The following is a 19,421-nucleotide window of genomic DNA, read 5'->3' on the forward strand; positions in this document are numbered from 1 at the left end:
GAGGGTCCGTCATGTTGCCGAGCTCCTCCACGTGGCAAATTTTACTACACAGCTCGTCCTTCAACATTTCATCTATTTCTGCGATGTTGGGGACATCTTGGCGACCTCCCCTTTCGGTAATGCAAAAGTTGGCTCTGGTTGACTCCTTCTCCAGTAGGACCTCTAGAGGGTCCGTCATGTTGCCGAGCTCCTCCACGTGGCAAATTTTACTACACAGCTCGTCCTTCAACATTTCATCTATTTCTGCGATGTTGGGGACATCTTGGCGACCTCCCCTTTCGGTAATGCAAAAGTTGGCTCTGGTTGACTCCTTCTCCAGTAGGACCTCTAGAGGGTCCGTCATGTTGCCGAGCTCCTCCACGTGGCAAATTTTACTACACAGCTCGTCCTTCAACATTTCATCTATTTCTGCGATGTTGGGGACATCTTGGCGACCTCCCCTACCGGTAATGCAAAAGTTGGCTCTGGTTGACTCCTTCTCCAGTAGGACCTCTAGAGGGTCCGTCATGTTGTCGAGCTCCTCCACGTGGCAAATTTTACTACACAGCTCGTCCTTCAACATTTCATCTATTTCTGCGATGTTGGGGACATCTTGGCGACCTCCCCTTTCGGTAATGCAAAAGTTGGCTCTGGTTGACACCTTCTCCAGTAGGACCTCTAGAGGGTCCGTCATGTTGCCGAGCTCCTCCACGTGGCAAATTTTACTACACAGCTCGTCCTTCAACATTTCATCTATTTCTACGATGTTGGGGACATCTTGGCGACCTCCCCTTTCGGTAATGCAAAAGTTGGCTCTGGTTGACTCCTTCTCCAGTAGGACCTCTAGAGGGTCCGTCATGTTGCCGAGCTCCTCCACGTGGCAAATTTTACTACACAGCTCATCCTTCAACATTTCATCTATTTCTGCGATGTTGGGGACATCTTGGCGACCTCCCCTACCGGTAATGCAAAAGTTGGCTCTGGTTGACTCCTTCTCCAGTAGGACCTCTAGAGGGTCCGTCATGTTGCTGAGCTCCTCCACATGGCAAATTTTACTACACAGCTCGTCCTTCAACATTTCATCTATTTCTGCGATGTTGGGGACATCTTGGCGACCTCCCCTACCGGTAATGCAAAAGTTGGCTCTGGTTGACTCCTTCTCCAGTAGGACCTCTAGAGGGTCCGTCATGTTGTCGAGCTCCTCCACGTGGAAAATTTTACTACACAGCTCGTCCTTCAACATTTCATCTATTTCTGCGATGTTGGGGACATCTTGGCGACCTCCCCTTTCGGTAATGCAAAAGTTGGCTCTGGTTGACTCCTTCTCCAGTAGGACCTCTAGAGGGTCCGTCATGTTGCCGAGCTCCTCCACGTGGCAAATTTTACTACACAGCTCGTCCTTCAACATTTCATCTATTTCTGCGATGTTGGGGACATCTTGGCGACCTCCCCTTTCGGTAATGCAAAAGTTGGCTCTGGTTGACTCCTTCTCCAGTAGGACCTCTAGAGGGTCTGTCATGTTGCCGAGCTCCTCCACGTGGCAAATTTTACTACACAGCTCGTCCTTCAACATTTCATCTATTTCTGCGATGTTGGGGACATCTTGGCGACCTCCCCTACCGGTAATGCAAAAGTTGGCTCTGGTTGACTCCTTCTCCAGTAGGACCTCTAGAGGGTCCGTCATGTTGCCGAGCTCCTCCACGTGGCAAATTTTACTACACAGCTCGTCCTTCAACATTTCATCTATTTCTGCGATGTTGGGGACATCTTGGCGACCTCCCCTTTCGGTAATGCAAAAGTTGGCTCTGGTTGACTCCTTCTCCAGTAGGACCTCTAGAGGGTCCGTCATGTTGCCGAGCTCCTCCACGTGGCAAATTTTACTACACAGCTCGTCCTTCAACATTTCATCTATTTCTGCGATGTTGGGGACATCTTGGCGACCTCTCCTACCGGTAATGCAAAAGTTGGCTCTGGTTGACTCCTTCTCCAGTAGGACCTCTAGAGGGTCCGTCATGTTGCTGAGCTCCTCCACATGGCAAATTTTACTACACAGCTCGTCCTTCAACATTTCATCTATTTCTGCGATGTTGGGGACATCTTGGCGACCTCCCCTTTCGGTAATGCAAAAGTTGGCTCTGGTTGACTCCTTCTCCAGTAGGACCTCTAGAGGGTCCGTCATGTTGCCGAGCTCCTCCACGTGGCAAATTTTACTACACAGCTCGTCCTTCAACATTTCATCTATTTCTGCGATGTTGGGGACATCTTGGCGACCTCCCCTACCGGTAATGCAAAAGTTGGCTCTGGTTGACTCCTTCTCCAGTAGGACCTCTAGAGGGTCCGTCATGTTGTCGAGCTCCTCCACGTGGCAAATTTTACTACACAGCTCGTCCTTCAACATTTCATCTATTTCTGCGATGTTGGGGACATCTTGGCGACCTCCCCTTTCGGTAATGCAAAAGTTGGCTCTGGTTGACACCTTCTCCAGTAGGACCTGTAGAGGGTCCGTCATGTTGCCGAGCTCCTCCACGTGGCAAATTTTACTACACAGCTCGTCCTTCAACATTTCATCTATTTCTGCGATGTTGGGGACATCTTGGCGACCTCCCCTTTCGGTAATGCAAAAGTTGGCTCTGGTTGACTCCTTCTCCAGTAGGACCTCTAGAGGGTCCGTCATGTTGCCGAGCTCCTCCACGTGGCAAATTTTACTACACAGCTCGTCCTTCAACATTTCATCTATTTCTGCGATGTTGGGGACATCTTGGCGACCTCCCCTTTCGGTAATGCAAAAGTTGGCTCTGGTTGACACCTTCTCCAGTAGGACCTCTAGAGGGTCCGTCATGTTGCCGAGCTCCTCCACGTGGCAAATTTTACTACACAGCTCGTCCTTCAACATTTCATCTATTTCTGCGATGTTGGGGACATCTTGGCGACCTCCCCTTTCGGTAATGCAAAAGTTGGCTCTGGTTGACTCCTTCTCCAGTAGGACCTCTAGAGGGTCTGTCATGTTGCCGAGCTCCTCCACGTGGCAAATTTTACTACACAGCTCGTCCTTCAACATTTCATCTATTTCTGCGATGTTGGGGACATCTTGGCGACCTCCCCTACCGGTAATGCAAAAGTTGGCTCTGGTTGACTCCTTCTCCAGTAGGACCTCTAGAGGGTCCGTCATGTTGCCGAGCTCCTCCACGTGGCAAATTTTACTACACAGCTCGTCCTTCAACATTTCATCTATTTCTGCGATGTTGGGGACATCTTGGCGACCTCCCCTTTCGGTAATGCAAAAGTTGGCTCTGGTTGACTCCTTCTCCAGTAGGACCTCTAGAGGGTCCGTCATGTTGCCGAGCTCCTCCACGTGGCAAATTTTACTACACAGCTCGTCCTTCAACATTTCATCTATTTCTGCGATGTTGGGGACATCTTGGCGACCTCTCCTACCGGTAATGCAAAAGTTGGCTCTGGTTGACTCCTTCTCCAGTAGGACCTCTAGAGGGTCCGTCATGTTGCTGAGCTCCTCCACATGGCAAATTTTACTACACAGCTCGTCCTTCAACATTTCATCTATTTCTGCGATGTTGGGGACATCTTGGCGACCTCCCCTTTCGGTAATGCAAAAGTTGGCTCTGGTTGACTCCTTCTCCAGTAGGACCTCTAGAGGGTCCGTCATGTTGCCGAGCTCCTCCACGTGGCAAATTTTACTACACAGCTCGTCCTTCAACATTTCATCTATTTCTGCGATGTTGGGGACATCTTGGCGACCTCCCCTACCGGTAATGCAAAAGTTGGCTCTGGTTGACTCCTTCTCCAGTAGGACCTCTAGAGGGTCCGTCATGTTGTCGAGCTCCTCCACGTGGCAAATTTTACTACACAGCTCGTCCTTCAACATTTCATCTATTTCTGCGATGTTGGGGACATCTTGGCGACCTCCCCTTTCGGTAATGCAAAAGTTGGCTCTGGTTGACACCTTCTCCAGTAGGACCTCTAGAGGGTCCGTCATGTTGCCGAGCTCCTCCACGTGGCAAATTTTACTACACAGCTCGTCCTTCAACATTTCATCTATTTCTGCGATGTTGGGGACATCTTGGCGACCTCCCCTTTCGGTAATGCAAAAGTTGGCTCTGGTTGACTCCTTCTCCAGTAGGACCTCTAGAGGGTCCGTCATGTTGCCGAGCTCCTCCACGTGGCAAATTTTACTACACAGCTCGTCCTTCAACATTTCATCTATTTCTGCGATGTTGGGGACATCTTGGCGACCTCCCCTTTCGGTAATGCAAAAGTTGGCTCTGGTTGACACCTTCTCCAGTAGGACCTCTAGAGGGTCCGTCATGTTGCCGAGCTCCTCCACGTGGCAAATTTTACTACACAGCTCGTCCTTCAACATTTCATCTATTTCTGCGATGTTGGGGACATCTTGGCGACCTCCCCTTTCGGTAATGCAAAAGTTGGCTCTGGTTGACACCTTCTCCAGTAGGACCTCTAGAGGGTCCGTCATGTTGCCGAGCTCCTCCACGTGGCAAATTTTACTACACAGCTCGTCCTTCAACATTTCATCTATTTCTGCGATGTTGGGGACATCTTGGCGACCTCCCCTTTCGGTAATGCAAAAGTTGGCTCTGGTTGACTCCTTCTCCAGTAGGACCTCTAGAGGGTCCGTCATGTTGCCGAGCTCCTCCACGTGGCAAATTTTACTACACAGCTCGTCCTTCAACATTTCATCTATTTCTGCGATGTTGGGGACATCTTGGCGACCTCCCCTTTCGGTAATGCAAAAGTTGGCTCTGGTTGACACCTTCTCCAGTAGGACCTCTAGAGGGTCCGTCATGTTGCCGAGCTCCTCCACGTGGCAAATTTTACTACACAGCTCGTCCTTCAACATTTCATCTATTTCTGCGATGTTGGGGACATCTTGGCGACCTCCCCTTTCGGTAATGCAAAAGTTGGCTCTGGTTGACTCCTTCTCCAGTAGGACCTCTAGAGGGTCTGTCATGTTGCCGAGCTCCTCCACGTGGCAAATTTTACTACACAGCTCGTCCTTCAACATTTCATCTATTTCTGCGATGTTGGGGACATCTTGGCGACCTCCCCTACCGGTAATGCAAAAGTTGGCTCTGGTTGACTCCTTCTCCAGTAGGACCTCTAGAGGGTCCGTCATGTTGCCGAGCTCCTCCACGTGGCAAATTTTACTACACAGCTCGTCCTTCAACATTTCATCTATTTCTGCGATGTTGGGGACATCTTGGCGACCTCCCCTTTCGGTAATGCAAAAGTTGGCTCTGGTTGACTCCTTCTCCAGTAGGACCTCTAGAGGGTCCGTCATGTTGCCGAGCTCCTCCACGTGGCAAATTTTACTACACAGCTCGTCCTTCAACATTTCATCTATTTCTGCGATGTTGGGGACATCTTGGCGACCTCTCCTACCGGTAATGCAAAAGTTGGCTCTGGTTGACTCCTTCTCCAGTAGGACCTCTAGAGGGTCCGTCATGTTGCTGAGCTCCTCCACATGGCAAATTTTACTACACAGCTCGTCCTTCAACATTTCATCTATTTCTGCGATGTTGGGGACATCTTGGCGACCTCCCCTTTCGGTAATGCAAAAGTTGGCTCTGGTTGACTCCTTCTCCAGTAGGACCTCTAGAGGGTCCGTCATGTTGCCGAGCTCCTCCACGTGGCAAATTTTACTACACAGCTCGTCCTTCAACATTTCATCTATTTCTGCGATGTTGGGGACATCTTGGTGACCTCCCCTACCGGTAATGCAAAAGTTGGCTCTGGTTGACTCCTTCTCCAGTAGGACCTCTAGAGGGTCCGTCATGTTGTCGAGCTCCTCCACGTGGCAAATTTTACTACACAGCTCGTCCTTCAACATTTCATCTATTTCTGCGATGTTGGGGACATCTTGGCGACCTCCCCTTTCGGTAATGCAAAAGTTGGCTCTGGTTGACACCTTCTCCAGTAGGACCTCTAGAGGGTCCGTCATGTTGCCGAGCTCCTCCACGTGGCAAATTTTACTACACAGCTCGTCCTTCAACATTTCATCTATTTCTGCGATGTTGGGGACATCTTGGCGACCTCCCCTTTCGGTAATGCAAAAGTTGGCTCTGGTTGACTCCTTCTCCAGTAGGACCTCTAGAGGGTCCGTCATGTTGCCGAGCTCCTCCACGTGGCAAATTTTACTACACAGCTCGTCCTTCAACATTTCATCTATTTCTGCGATGTTGGGGACATCTTGGCGACCTCCCCTTTCGGTAATGCAAAAGTTGGCTCTGGTTGACTCCTTCTCCAGTAGGACCTCTAGAGGGTCCGTCATGTTGCCGAGCTCCTCCACGTGGCAAATTTTACTACACAGCTCGTCCTTCTTCATTTCCAGCTGTCGGATCAGATCACAGACCGGCTTTGCATTCATTTCCGCTTGCTTGGTGATTTGGTCAATGGTCTGGACTTCAAGAACATCCAGTCGTTGGCGGATTTGTTGGAACAGACCGCTCACGTGTGCTGTGAAGGCGGTTTCTGCGTTGTTGGCTTTTTTTCTCTTCTCCTGTAGACCCCGGAGACTTTTCTCGATCTCCTTTCTCTTAGAGGTGAGTTGTGTAAGGGTCTTTTTCAGTTTATCCTTTTTGTCCCTGGAGGCATCACCTAGTGCCAGGACCTGGTGTCGGCAATGCTTGGCATCCTGCAAACATGACTTGCAGATACAGGTGGAATCCACGGTGCAGTAATACTGAAGGATCCTATTATGGATGGAGCATTTCCATTTCCCCGGTGAGGTGGTGGGCTCAATTAAGACATGTTCTGGTGACTTGCTGTGGGCTTTCAGGTGACTATTGCACAAGGAGGCCTCACAGTGCAGACAGCATTTGATGGCAGAGTGAATGCAGTAGGTACAGGTGACTCCGGTCTTCTTCTGGTTGGGCAAAGCAGACTGGAAGCGCTCTGCAATGTTCGACAGAGTGACGTTCTTCTGCAGCCAAGGACGTTTCTTGAACACGGCTCGGCACTCCGGACAGGTAAAGACACCCTGTCCTCTCTGACTATCCAGCACACGATTGATGCATGCTCGGCAGTAGTTGTGACCACATCTCAGAGTCACCGGGTCCGTATACACCTCCAGACAGATGGAGCAGTTCAGCTCTTCCTTCAAGTCAGCAGACGCCATCGCTCGCCGTAGCTGCAGGAAACGAAACTAAAGTCAACCTTTGCATGGAAAACAAGCCACATTGACGTAACAATAACAGACATATTAACCACTTGACCTCTGGATGGTTTTACCTCCTTCGTGACCAGACCAATTTTCGCTATTCAGCGTTTTATATCATTTTTTCACACAAATAGAGCTTTCTTTTGGTGGTATTTGATCACCACTGTTTTTTTTTTTTTTTTCTTGCAAAAAGCGTTTTTCCACTTTCATCCGGACACAAGAAAACAGACTTTGAGCTCGGGTTTTGTTGTTTTTATTAGGGGTAATAACTTGGATGGGGGTAAAGGGGTTATGGGATGCCCATCTTGACTAAAAACAACGCATGAGGACAACTTCCTTCATATGTACAAGATCCTGGATTGTTCTTCCTGAACACCGACAGTCTTAAGTAATCAAAAGCAAAAGTCCCTTGAGGGCTAGGAGCTCTTTGTCCCCTTTAGAAAATCTCAATATGTTGCGAGCTGCATTCAGGACTAGGGATGAGCTTCGTGTTCGACTCGAACATCGGCTGTTCGCCCGTTTGGCAAATTCCGAACGTTATGGACCGTTCGCGCCAAATTCGTGTGGCGCTCACGGCCCACAATGCACTGCGATGGCCCAGTGCATTGCTGGCTCATGATTGGCCAAGCATGCACTGTGACCCCGCATGCTTGGCCAATCACAGCGCCGGCAGCGAGGAGAGAGCCAATCATAGCTCAGGCTGTGTAGTACACGCCCCACACTATATAAGGCCGCCACCGCGGTGGCCTTGTGTAGTGTGTTGGCATCTGTAGCAGTTAGTGGGTGTTCTGTGTACCTTCAACACAGTACACACCGATCGTTATCGGCCGATTCTTGTTCTTCTGTAGTGGTTGTTGTTTGCGTGCCCTGACCGCAGTATACACCGCTATATTCACCTCTATATCTAGGGATATATCTATCTTTTATAATAGAGCTGTCAGTCAGTGGTAGGAGATTGTGCGTGCTGTCTGCGTGCTCTGAACCCAGTATACACCGCTATATCCACCTATATAGCTAAATATCTTGCTTGTTTTAAATAGAGCTTGTAGTCAGTGTTAGGAGATTGTGCGTGCTGTCTGCGTGCTCTAAAAAAGATGGACGGCAAAACAAATTATACAGGGGTGATAACCCTTCCCTATGTTTTCCAAAAAGCTTAAAAATAGTTTTTTTGACTGGAGCTACACTTTAAAAATGTACCAGTTGAAAATCACAAACAGATTCAACTTAACACAACAAACCTACACAGTCCCTGTCTTGTTTGCACCGCCTGTATACTGCTGTTCTGAGTATATAGGGCCTGGGGCACCCCCCAGGCACCATATTTATATTTCTCTTTTTTTTTTCACTTTAATCGTCATTAAAATCACTGCTCCCGAAAAAACGGCAGTTTTTAAAAGTTTTTTTTGCATTGACCCATGTCCCCTGGGGCAGGAGTCAGGTCCCCAAACCCTTTTTTAGGACAGTATCTTGCATATTAGCCATTAAAATTAGCACTTTTAATTTCGAACGTTCGAGTCCCATAGACTTCAATGGGGTTCTAACGTTCGTACAAATTTGGGGTCCGTTCGAAAGTTCTGTTGCGAACCGAACCGGGGGGTGTTCGGCTCATCCCTATTCAGGAGTATCTCCTCACCTCTATAGAACTGCTCCCAGCTCTACTGCCCACAGAAACTATTGGCACTCCTGGCTGCTTGTTCACCAGCCCACCTGGCTTCTCCAAAGATCTCCCAGGGCAAGGGTTAAGCACAGCCCTGTCCTCCTGAAAGCTTGCTACGTGTGGAAATCTCTCCCCCTGTGAATCCCTGGGTGTTGGGGGGCGGGGGGGGGTGCAGGTGGCAAACAGTGCACCTTCCAAGCCCCCCTAGGTCAGTCTGGCTAGTTGGTCGGTGCACTTATCTCAACCATGGGAGGCTTCCTCAGGCTTCTCTCCGTGGGCATCATCTTCCCCTGTAATATCTTGCCCCTTTTTTTGACAGGGGCACAGTTTCAGTGCTCGCCATAGGCGCCATTTTCACTCTGACTCCAAGAGCTTGCACACTATTGATATTAGGCTAACTGGTCTGTAATTCTCAGGGATCTATTTTGGGCCCTTTTTTAAATATTTGTGCTACGTTGGCTTTTTTCCAAACAGCTGGTACCATTCCAGTCATTAGACTGTCAGTAAAAATTAGGAACAATGGTCTGACAATTGCTTAACTGAGTTCCCTAAGGACCCTCGGGTGCAAGCCTTCCGGTCCCGGTGACTTATTAATGTTACCGTAATTTTTTCAAGTCTATTTCTAATTCTGTCCTCTGTTAGCCATGGAGGTGCTTCCTGTGATGTGTCAAGAGGATAAACACTGCAGTTTTGGTTACTGAAGCCCCCGATTCCCTCGTGAAGACTGAGGAGAAGAATAAATTCAAAACCTTCACCATCTCTCCATCCTTGGTAACCAGATTCCCTTCATCATTCTTTATGGGACCAATATGATCTGACCTACCTTTCTTACTATTTATGTACTTGAAGAATTTCTTGGGATTTTTCTTACTCTCCTCCGCTATGTTCCTTTCATGTTTTATCTTAGCTGCCCTGATTGCACCCTCACATTTCTTGTTGCGTTCTTCGTAAAGTTGGAATGCTGATGATGATCCCTCAGCCTTGTATTTTTTTTAAGGCATTCTCCTTTGCATTTATATGCATTTTTACGTTGAATTTAAGCCACCCAGGACTTAGCTCTTTCAAATGCACTGGCTAATTCCCTTTATTTATTATGCTCTTAAAGCATACCTATTTCTCCTCCTCTTCCTAAGATTTTATCCCAATTTGTTTCTTCTAGCAAGGTTCGTAGTTTAGGGAAGTTGGCTCTTTTGAAATTCAGCGTCTTTGCATTCCCCTTATGTTTCCTGTTTGTGTGATTTATACTAATAGGAAACATACGTTTAAAAGTGAAAGTAAAAGAAGATCCCAAATTTTGGGTTGTCCCCAGAAAAGTAATAAAGGGGAAATCTTCCAATGGGGACACCAATTCTGGTGACCTGTGTGTAGGGGGGGGGGGGTGCCCCAAGGAATTCCCTTAATCTGCAGGGATTTCCTCTCACTTCCTGTTTGGCTATGGGACAGGAAGTAAAGGGAAATCTCCGCCATGGGACACAGATGGTGAAAAAAAATCTGACCAAGGTTATAACCCTCCCTTGCTCTATCCAAAATGAGAAAAAAAAAAAGTTTTGCCAATTGTTCTACTTCAACTGTGTGCCTAACGAGTGTATGTGTGCTGCTTTAACTCACAGATCTCCCTGACTTCAGCTCTGAATGGTAAGTCAAATCAGGGAGAAGATCCAGCCAGATTTGGCTTATGGGTTTACTAACACCCAAAGATGATGGCGAGTGGCACAATTATGTGTCACTTTGTGTTGGTCTAGCAAATAAAATCCCAATAAAGTACATTTACGTTTTTGGTTATAACATGACAAAAAGTGGAACATACCAAGGGGTATAAATACTTTTTCCAGGTGCTGTACTTTTTTAATAGTGTCCGTTTGAGCAGGTCTTGAGTCCTGCGGGAACACTTCGGAACGGCGTACCTGCATTTTTTTTCACAGCAGGAACGCCGTTCCCTTTGCAGGACTAGAGCCGCCCGTGCCGAATGAGATGTATGCAGAGTAGTGCAGGAAGCGCCTGTCTGTAATAGGTTCTCTCTCATGTCACTCAGCGCTGTTCGCTCCCTGGCGGCCCCTCCTCTCTTCTCGTCTATCTCTATTGGCTTGTGACATCATCTGGGATAGACGAGAAGAGAGGAGGGGCCGCCAGGGAGCGAGCAGCGCTGCGTGATATGAGAGAGAGAACTTACTACAGACAGGTGCTTCCTGCGTTACTCTGCACACTGGCAAGTTAGATCCTCTCATGTGCCCTGTAATGTGCACCCTGATGTGCCCCGTGCCCTGAGTGCTATGTGCCCCATGCCCTAATGTGCCCCATGCCCTGATGTGCTATGTGCCCCATAATGTGCCCTGATGTACTATGTGCCCGAATGTGCCCCATGATGTGCCATAATGGGCCTTGATGTGCCCCGAGCCCTGATGTGCCCCATGCCCTAATGTGCCCCATGCCCTCATGTGCTATGTGCCCCATAATGTGCCCTGATGTGCTATGTGCCCAAATGTGCCCCACGATGTGCCATAATGTGCCATGTGCCCCGTGCCCTGATGTGCTATGTGGCCTGATGTGCCCCATGCCCTAATGTGCCCCATGCCCTGATGTGCTATGTGCCCCATAATGTGCCCTGATGTGCTATGTGCCCGAATGTGCCCCATGATGTGCCATAATGTGCCTTGATGTGCCCCGAGCCCTGAAGTGCCCCATGCCCTGATGTGCCCCATGCCCTTATGTGCCCTGTGCCCTTATGTGCCCCGTGCCCTGATGTACTATGTGCCCCATAATGTGCTCCGATGTGCCATGTGCCCTGATGTGCTATGTGGCCTGATGTACCCCATGCCCTGATATGCCCCGTGCCCTGATGTGCCCCAATGTCCAATTTTTTTTTTTTTGGTGGGGGAGTGGATCTTGGGTGGGAGTTCCCACACTTTTTTCCTCAGGACTTGACCCCTGCATTTGAGTATAGGTGACCCAGGTTAACAGTTGAGGTTTATCTACCTCTGATGAACCACTAGGGGTCAGCGCTCCTATGCGCAATGTTAACGGCTTGGTTTGCATAGAAGTTTATAATTTCCTGTCTGGCGTCCCCATTTTGGAGTCAAAAGCAAACAAAACGTAACTTCCAGAACACAAAGAGGAAACTGAACTACATGAACCAGCAAGTACATATTTTTTTTATTTATAAACTAGAAAAGTTACCAAAGAATTAAATATAATAATGAATAAATGATTACAGAATATGAGGATTTTCTTTCGTTCAACACATTAAAATGTAATGATGTGTTTAGCGCTTTCTATACAGTGGATATAAAAAGTCTACACACCCGGGGGGGGGGGGGTGGAGGTGTATCTCAGGTTTCTGTGATGTAAAAAGATGAGACAAATATAAATCATTTCAGAACTTTTTTCACCTTTTTTAATGTAACTTATAAAATGTACAATTCAATTGAAAGACAAACTGAAATCTCAGGTGGAGGCAGTGGCGTCGCTAGGGGGTGGCTTTTGGGGCTATAGCTCAGAATCTGGGGTCCATAGCCCCGAGTCTCTGCAGGGGTCCCCAAGAGGAGGGGAAGCTCTCTGGGGACCCTGGTGTAAGTGGGGGGGGGGCCCTCTGAGAACCCTGATGTAAGTGGGGGGGCTCTCTGAGGACCCTGGTTTAAGGGGGGCTCTCTGGGGACCCTGATGTAAGTGGGGGGCTCTCTGGGGACCCTGATTTAAGGGGGAGGCTCTCTAAGGACCCTGATGTAGGTGCAAGGCTCTCCGGGGACCCTGATGTAAGTGGGGGGCTCTCTGGGGACCCTGATTTGAGGGGGAGGCTCTCTGGGGACCCTGATGTAAGTGGGGGGCTCTCGAAGGACCCTGATGTAGGTGCGAGGCTCTCCGGAGACCCTGATGTGAGTGGGGGGCTCTCTAAGGACCCTGATGTAGGTGCGAGGCTCTCCGGGGACCCTGATGTGAGTGGGGGGCTCTCTGGGGACCTTGATGTAAGTGGGGGGCTCTCTGGGAATCCTGATGTAAGTGGGGGGCTCTCTAAGGACCCTGATGTAGGTGCGAGGCTCTCCGGGGACCCTGATGTAAGTGGGGGGATCTCTAAGGACCCCGATGTAAGCCGGGGGCTCTCTGGGTACCCTGATATAAGTGGGGGGCTCTCTGCGGACCCCAATTTAATGGGGAAGCTCTCTGGGGACCCTAATGTAAGGGGGGCTCTTTGGGGACCCTGATGTAAGGGGGGCTCTCTGGGGACCCTAATTTAAGGGGGGCTCTCTGGGGATATATATACACATACACACACACACACACACACACATATATTATATACATGTGTATGCCCGCCCAAGCATATGACTTTCTTTACTACGCTGCTATGGGCTCTAGCCCCAGATTTTCTGTAGACCTAGCAGCGCCCCTGGGTGAAGGGATGTAAAAATAAAAAAATTTAATAATCTTGTTGCATAATTCTGCACACCCTTACACTAATACTTTATTGAAGCCCCTTTGTATTTTGTTCCAGCACTCAGTGTTTTTGGGAATGAGTCTGTGAGCATGGCACATCTTAACTTGGCAATATTTGCCCGAAAACACTCCAAATCTGACAGATGGTGAGGACATCTCCTGTGCACAGCCCTCTTCACATCACCCCACAGATTTTCAATGGGATTTAGGTCTGGGCTCTGGCTGGACCATTCCAAAACTTTAATCTCTTCTTCCGGTGAAGCCATTCCTTTGTTGATTTGGATGGATGCTTTGGGTGGTTGTCGTGCTGAAAGATGAAGTTCCTTTTCATGTTCAGTTTTCTAGCAGAAGCCTGAAGGTTTTGTGCCAATATTGACTGGTATTTGGAACTGGTCATAATTCCCTCTACCTTGACTAAGGCCCCCTGTTCCAGCTGAAGAAAAAACAGCCCCGGAGCATGATGGCTGCCACCACCATGGTGGTGTCCTGCAACTTTCGGTGCAACTTTGCGTTGTGACTTGCTTGCGTCTTGATGTGAATTTAATCTCTTGAAATTTTTAGCTTAAAAAAAACTCTCTAAAGCCTCAGCCAGAGTTGGAAAGATAACACAAAAATACTACTACCTTTACGACGTTTGCGATTTTAACATTGCAGTCTATGGCACTCGTGTCGCACCAAAAACAGAGAAAAGTCATGCAGGAACTATTTTGAAGACTAGAATGTGTTTTCACTTGTCCTGCGACTTTCTGTGTCGCCGGTCGCAGAAAGTCGCACCAGCAGTCACAAGCAGTGTGAACCAGGGCTACCTCAGTACCAAATTTGGTTGATAAATACGATCGGTATGCCTTATTTGCAACTCAAGGTCATAAGATTACAGCTTTTCTAGACAAAACCACATTTTTTAGACTCTATAAAGTCTGCTTATGTACATTCCCAAACCAAGCAAATACATTTATACATGATCCCCATAGAAATTACACCTCATAAAAATCATTAATATTATTAACAAAGTTCTAAGATAGAAACAATTCCTTTACATTGTATCCATACAGGCTTCTACAGAGGAATACAGTAAAACTGGTGGAAAAAGAATAGAACTGCATAAAAAATACAAAAGGCAATACATGACACAAGCAATAACAAACACTAGTCGATATGGCTCCATGTCATCCGCTTTGTAAATTTTTTACTTCTTTTACTCTGTGTAAGCTAGCAGTATTGACCTGGAGCTCACACCGTACCGAGGACAGTCTCCACCCCCTGTGACTGTGCTGAGTGACCGAGTGGCCAATCACTAAGCACCAGTTCTATCACATGGGAGGGAGCCACATACCTAGGGAGGAGGTCTATACCTAGACGTACCCCTTGGAATTACTGGATATCTTTCTTTCAGAAGCGTAGCTTGAAGCTTGTGATGCAAAAGATGACCTGGGCACCCACTACCACCCACTGCTTCCACTGCACGCCAAGATGCTCCAAGTGAATAAAGATTTATGGCACATAAGGGCAATGGGCAGGGTCAGTAGGGCAATGGGCAGGGTCAGTAGGGCAATGGGCAGGGTCAGTAGGGCAATGGGCAGGGTCAGTAGGTTAGAAGACAGGGTGAGTAGGGCAATGGGAAGGGTCAGTAGGGCAATGGGAATGGTCAGTAGGGCAGAGGACAGGGTCAGTAGGGCAGAGGACAGGGTCAGTAAGGCAATGGACAGTGTCAGTAGGGCAGAAGACAAGGTCAGTAGCTTAATTGTCAGTGTCAGTAGGGCAGAAGACAGGGTCAGTAGGGCAATAGACAGGGTCAGTAGGGCAGAGGACAGGGTCAGTAGGGCAAAGGACAGGGTCAGTAGGGCAATGGACAGTGTCAGTAGGGCAGAGGACAGTGCCAGTAGGGCAATGGACAGTGTCAGTAGGGCAGAGGACAGTGTCAGTAGGGCAGAGGACAGTGTCAGTAGGGCAGAGGACAGTGTCAGTAGGGCAGAGGACAGGGTCAGTAGGGCAATGGACAGTGTCAGTAGGGCAATGGACAGTGTCAGTAGGGCAGAGGACAGTGTCAGTAGGGCAGAGGACAGGGTCAGTAGGGCAGAGGACAGGGTCAGTAGGGCAGAGGACAGGGTCAGTAGGGCAGAGGAGAGTGTCAGTAGGGCAATGGACAGTGTCAGTAGGGCAATGGACAGTGTCAGTAGGGCAGAGGACAGGGTCAGTAGGGCAGAGGACAGGGTCAGTAGGGCAATGGACAGTGTCAGTAGGGCAATGGACAGTGTCAGTAGGGCAGAGGACAGTGTCAGTAGGGCAATGGACAGGGTCAGTAGGGCAGAGGACAGGGTCAGTAAGGCAGAGGACAGGGTCAGTAGGGCAATGGACAGTGTCAGTAGGTCAGAGGACAGGGTCAGTAGGGCAATTAACAGGGTCGGTAAGTCAGAGGACATGGTCAGTATTTTTTTTATTTTTTTATTTTTTTTACAATTTTTTTTTCCACAATTGAATTTTTTTTTTACATTTTTTTTACCTTTTTTATAGGAGCATCATTAGGGGGCTTTGGTGAATTATCATGAGACTTAACAGACCTCTGATGCTTCACATTTGAGACAGAGAAAGGAGATTGAGGACATCAATCTCCATCTCTGCAGCTGCACAGAATGAATGAATGAATAAGAATAGCTCTGTACAGAGGCTTCCGGTTCATTCACAAACCAAAGCATAGTAAAACACAGTTTACTATGCTTCACTTATGAGTGAAAACAGTGAGTGATTGGTAACGATCACTTTTTGTGTTAATTTAGAAAAGGAAGGGGCTGGTACATGACATACCGTATGTACCGACCTCTTCCCAGCTCTCCATACTGAAACATCCCCCCACAGCAGCCGACAGGAGAGCCGGAAGCGCAACGGGTGGGGGGGGGGGGGACCTAGAGGCCACACAGAGGTCCCGGGCAGCAGGAAACAAGAGTAACCAGAATAGAAGGGGCGGCGGGGGTGACATGTACAGTAGAGGAACTGATCCTCTCCATTTTCTGCTGAATGCTGGTGGAGGGGGGGGGGGGGGCGGAGGGGGGGGGGCAGAAGTGGGCATTTAGGGGCTGCAGAAGGAAAATGGAGAGGATAAGTTCCTGTGCTATATATGTCACCCATCCTGTTCAGGTGGAAAAACTGAATGTGACGGGGAGGCTGCATGGACCCCCAGGATCATAAGGCGGGGTCGCCATTGTGACCCCTGATAGTATGCCAATGCTTTCTTCCCTCCCGGAGGCTGAACAATTAGTATTAGTACAAGTATGTACAGCAGACGGAGCAGCCATTAAAATTAATTTGTCACTCAAAGGTGGCTGCACATGACCCAATCCCATCCCAAGTAGGCCTGTGGTGACCAATCAGCAATCAAGTATCTTCTGTAGAAGAATGTGTTAAAAATGCCTGGAAGTTATTTTCCAATGGTAGAAAGTCTAATGTCTGATTTTCTAAAGAATGGTCACACTTTGGTTTCCCTTGTTCTTGACTAACCCCCAATGGTTTTCTGCTAATTTCTTCTTCCACCCCAAAGCCCCCCTGCTATTTATTTTACGATCTTCACCCAAACTCCCCAGCTCACCCTGATGGCGGCATGGAGTGGCTCCTTGAATTTATTATAGAAAGTGTGCAAGTGTCTAACCTCCGGCTCCAAGTTGTAGAAGGAGAGCCGCCCCTTCTTGAAATCTAGATATATTCCCAACCGTTGAAGCCTTTTAAATGAAGAGGAAAGGATTTTGTGATCGCCGTCATGCCTGAAGGAATATCCCTTCATGCTTTTGCACAAGCACCACGACTCGTCTGTATTTCCAAAGATAGAGTCATCTCCATCCCTGTCTATGGAGTAGTAGGACATCCCTATCCTCCAGTTATTGGTGTCACACAACTCAACTTCCCAGTAATATCTACCACCACTGAGTCCCGCTCTGCTTAACACCTGGTGAGACTCAAACCTGTTGTCTGTGTCATCAACGGAGTCGTTCTCCTGCGTCCCGTGTGCGATCGATAGATCGGGGGAAATGGCCACGTTGCTGGCAGCCGTCTTCTTGTCAAGTCGTAAGTCTGATATCTCGGAGAGGTTCAGCACTTTTGGAGCATTCTTCAGTATTTCGGATAATTGCTTGTGTAAGTTCATGGAGATCAAAATCTCATCCATTCCTGCTATTTTGGGGACATCTTGGCGACCTCCCTTGTCGGTAACGCAGAAGTCGGCTTCGGTGGACTCCTTCTCCATTAGGACCTCTAGAGGGTCCGTCGCGTTGCCGAGCTCCTCCACGTGGCAAATTTTACTACACAGCTCGTCCTTCTTCATTTCCAGCTGTCGGATCAGATCACAGACCGGCTTTGCATTCATTTCCGCTTGCTTGGTGATTTGGTCAATGGTCTGGACTTCAAGAACATCCAGTCGTTGGCGGATTTGTTGGAACAGACCGCTCACGTGTGCTGTGAGGGCGGTTTCTGCGTCGTTGGCTTTTTTTCTCTTCTCCTGTAGACCTTGGAGACTTTTCTCGATCTCCTTTCTCCTAGAGGTGAGTTGTGTAAGGGTCTTTTTCAGTTTATCCTTTTTGTCCCTGGAGGCATCACCTAGTGCCAGGATATGATGTCGGCAATGCTTGGCATCCTGCAAACATGACTTGCAGATACAGGTGGAGTCCACGGTGCAGTAATACTGAAGGATCCTATTATGGATGGAGCATTTCCACTTCCCCGGTGAGGTGGTGGGCTCAATAATGACATGTTCTGGTGACTTGCTGTGGGCTTTCAGGTGACTATCGCACAAGGAGGCTTCACAGTGCAGACAGCATTTAACGGCAGGTATGGCAGAGTGAATGCAGTAGGTACAGGTGACTCCGGTCTTCTTCTGGTTGGGCAAAGTAGACTGGAAGCGCTCTGCAATGTTAGACAGAGTGACGTTCTTCTGCAGCCAAGGACGTTTCTTGAACACGGCTCGGCACTCCGGACAGCTAAAGACACCCTGTCCTCTCTGACTATCCAGCACACGATTGATGCATGCTCGGCAGTAGTTGTGACCACATCTCAGAGTCACCGGGTCCGTATACACCTCCAGACAGATGGAGCAGTTCAGCTCTTCCTTCAAGTCAGCAGACGCCATCGCTCGCCGTAGCTGCAGGAAACGAAACTAAAGTCAACCTTTGTCTTAAAAACAAGCCACGTTGACATAACAATAACAGACATATTACCAGAGCTGCTGTTAGAAATCATGGGGCCACGTACAGTCTAGATGAAAGGCCGCCCCGCCCCCCCTCCCTTCCCCCAAGGCATGTGGGTGTAGGTATACAGCCTTTGAACACACACCTCCACACCAGTCAAATAAGGACCTGCGTTCATACAGCCTTCTGCATCCTTACAAAGTAAGTTTATGTTCACATCTACAGTATGTGTGCCGGGAATTCATACAATATCAAGTGCTTTCCCAACACACAAAGAAGCATGCTGCCATTCAGGACCATCTTTAATATTGATTGGACCCTGGGCAAAACTTTCTGCCCCCCCCCCCCCCCATGCAGTTTCGCTCTCCACCTGCTCTGAGACATACAATAAATAGCAGCTAGACTCAAAATCAGTTTACTGAATCAGATCAGGCTGCTATTGCGATTGGTTGCCAGAGGTTACAGTGTATCATTACCACTCACTGACTGGTTGCCAGAGGTTACAGTGTATCCTTACCACTCACTGACTGGTTGCCAGAGGTTACAGTGTATCATTACCACTCACTGACTGGTTGCCAGAGGTTACAGTGTATCATTACCACTCACTGACTGGTTGCCAGAGGTTACAGTGTATCATTACCACTCACTGACTGGTTGCCAGAGGTTACAGTGTATCATTACCACTCACTGACTGGTTGCCAGAGGTTACAGTGTATCATTACCACTCATTGCCTGGTTGCTAGAGGTTACAGTGCATCATTACCGCTCACTGATTAGTTGTAGTGCCGTGTACACACGATCGGAAATTCCGGCCAGAAAAAGACCGATGAGAGCTTTTCAACGGAAAATGCGACCGTGTGTACGCTCCATCGGAATTTAGCTGTCCGAATTTCCGCTAGCCAAAAATTGATAGCATGTTCTCAATTTTCCCGATGGAAAAACTTTCTATCGGAAATTCCCAATCGTGTGTATGCAATTCCGACACGCCAAAAATCAC

General features: G+C 48.5%; 1 protein-coding gene across 1 annotated transcript; it reads right to left on the reverse strand.

The window, feature by feature from the left end:
- Nucleotides 1–11,959: 11,959 nt before the first annotated feature.
- Nucleotides 11,960–18,501, reverse strand: LOC143935029 (E3 ubiquitin/ISG15 ligase TRIM25-like). Its single transcript, XM_077458612.1, has one exon. It carries the CDS (start codon nucleotides 18,364–18,366, stop codon nucleotides 16,801–16,803), a length of 1,566 nt encoding a protein of 521 aa, XP_077314738.1. The 5' UTR covers nucleotides 18,367–18,501; the 3' UTR covers nucleotides 11,960–16,800.
- Nucleotides 18,502–19,421: the final 920 nt, after the last annotated feature.

The sequence above is a fragment of the Lithobates pipiens genome, unplaced genomic scaffold (genome assembly GCF_037356315.1).
Source record: "Lithobates pipiens isolate NorthernLeopardFrog02 unplaced genomic scaffold, aLitPip1_a1.2 Scaffold_28, whole genome shotgun sequence".
Lineage (NCBI taxonomy): Eukaryota > Metazoa > Chordata > Amphibia > Anura > Ranidae > Lithobates > Lithobates pipiens.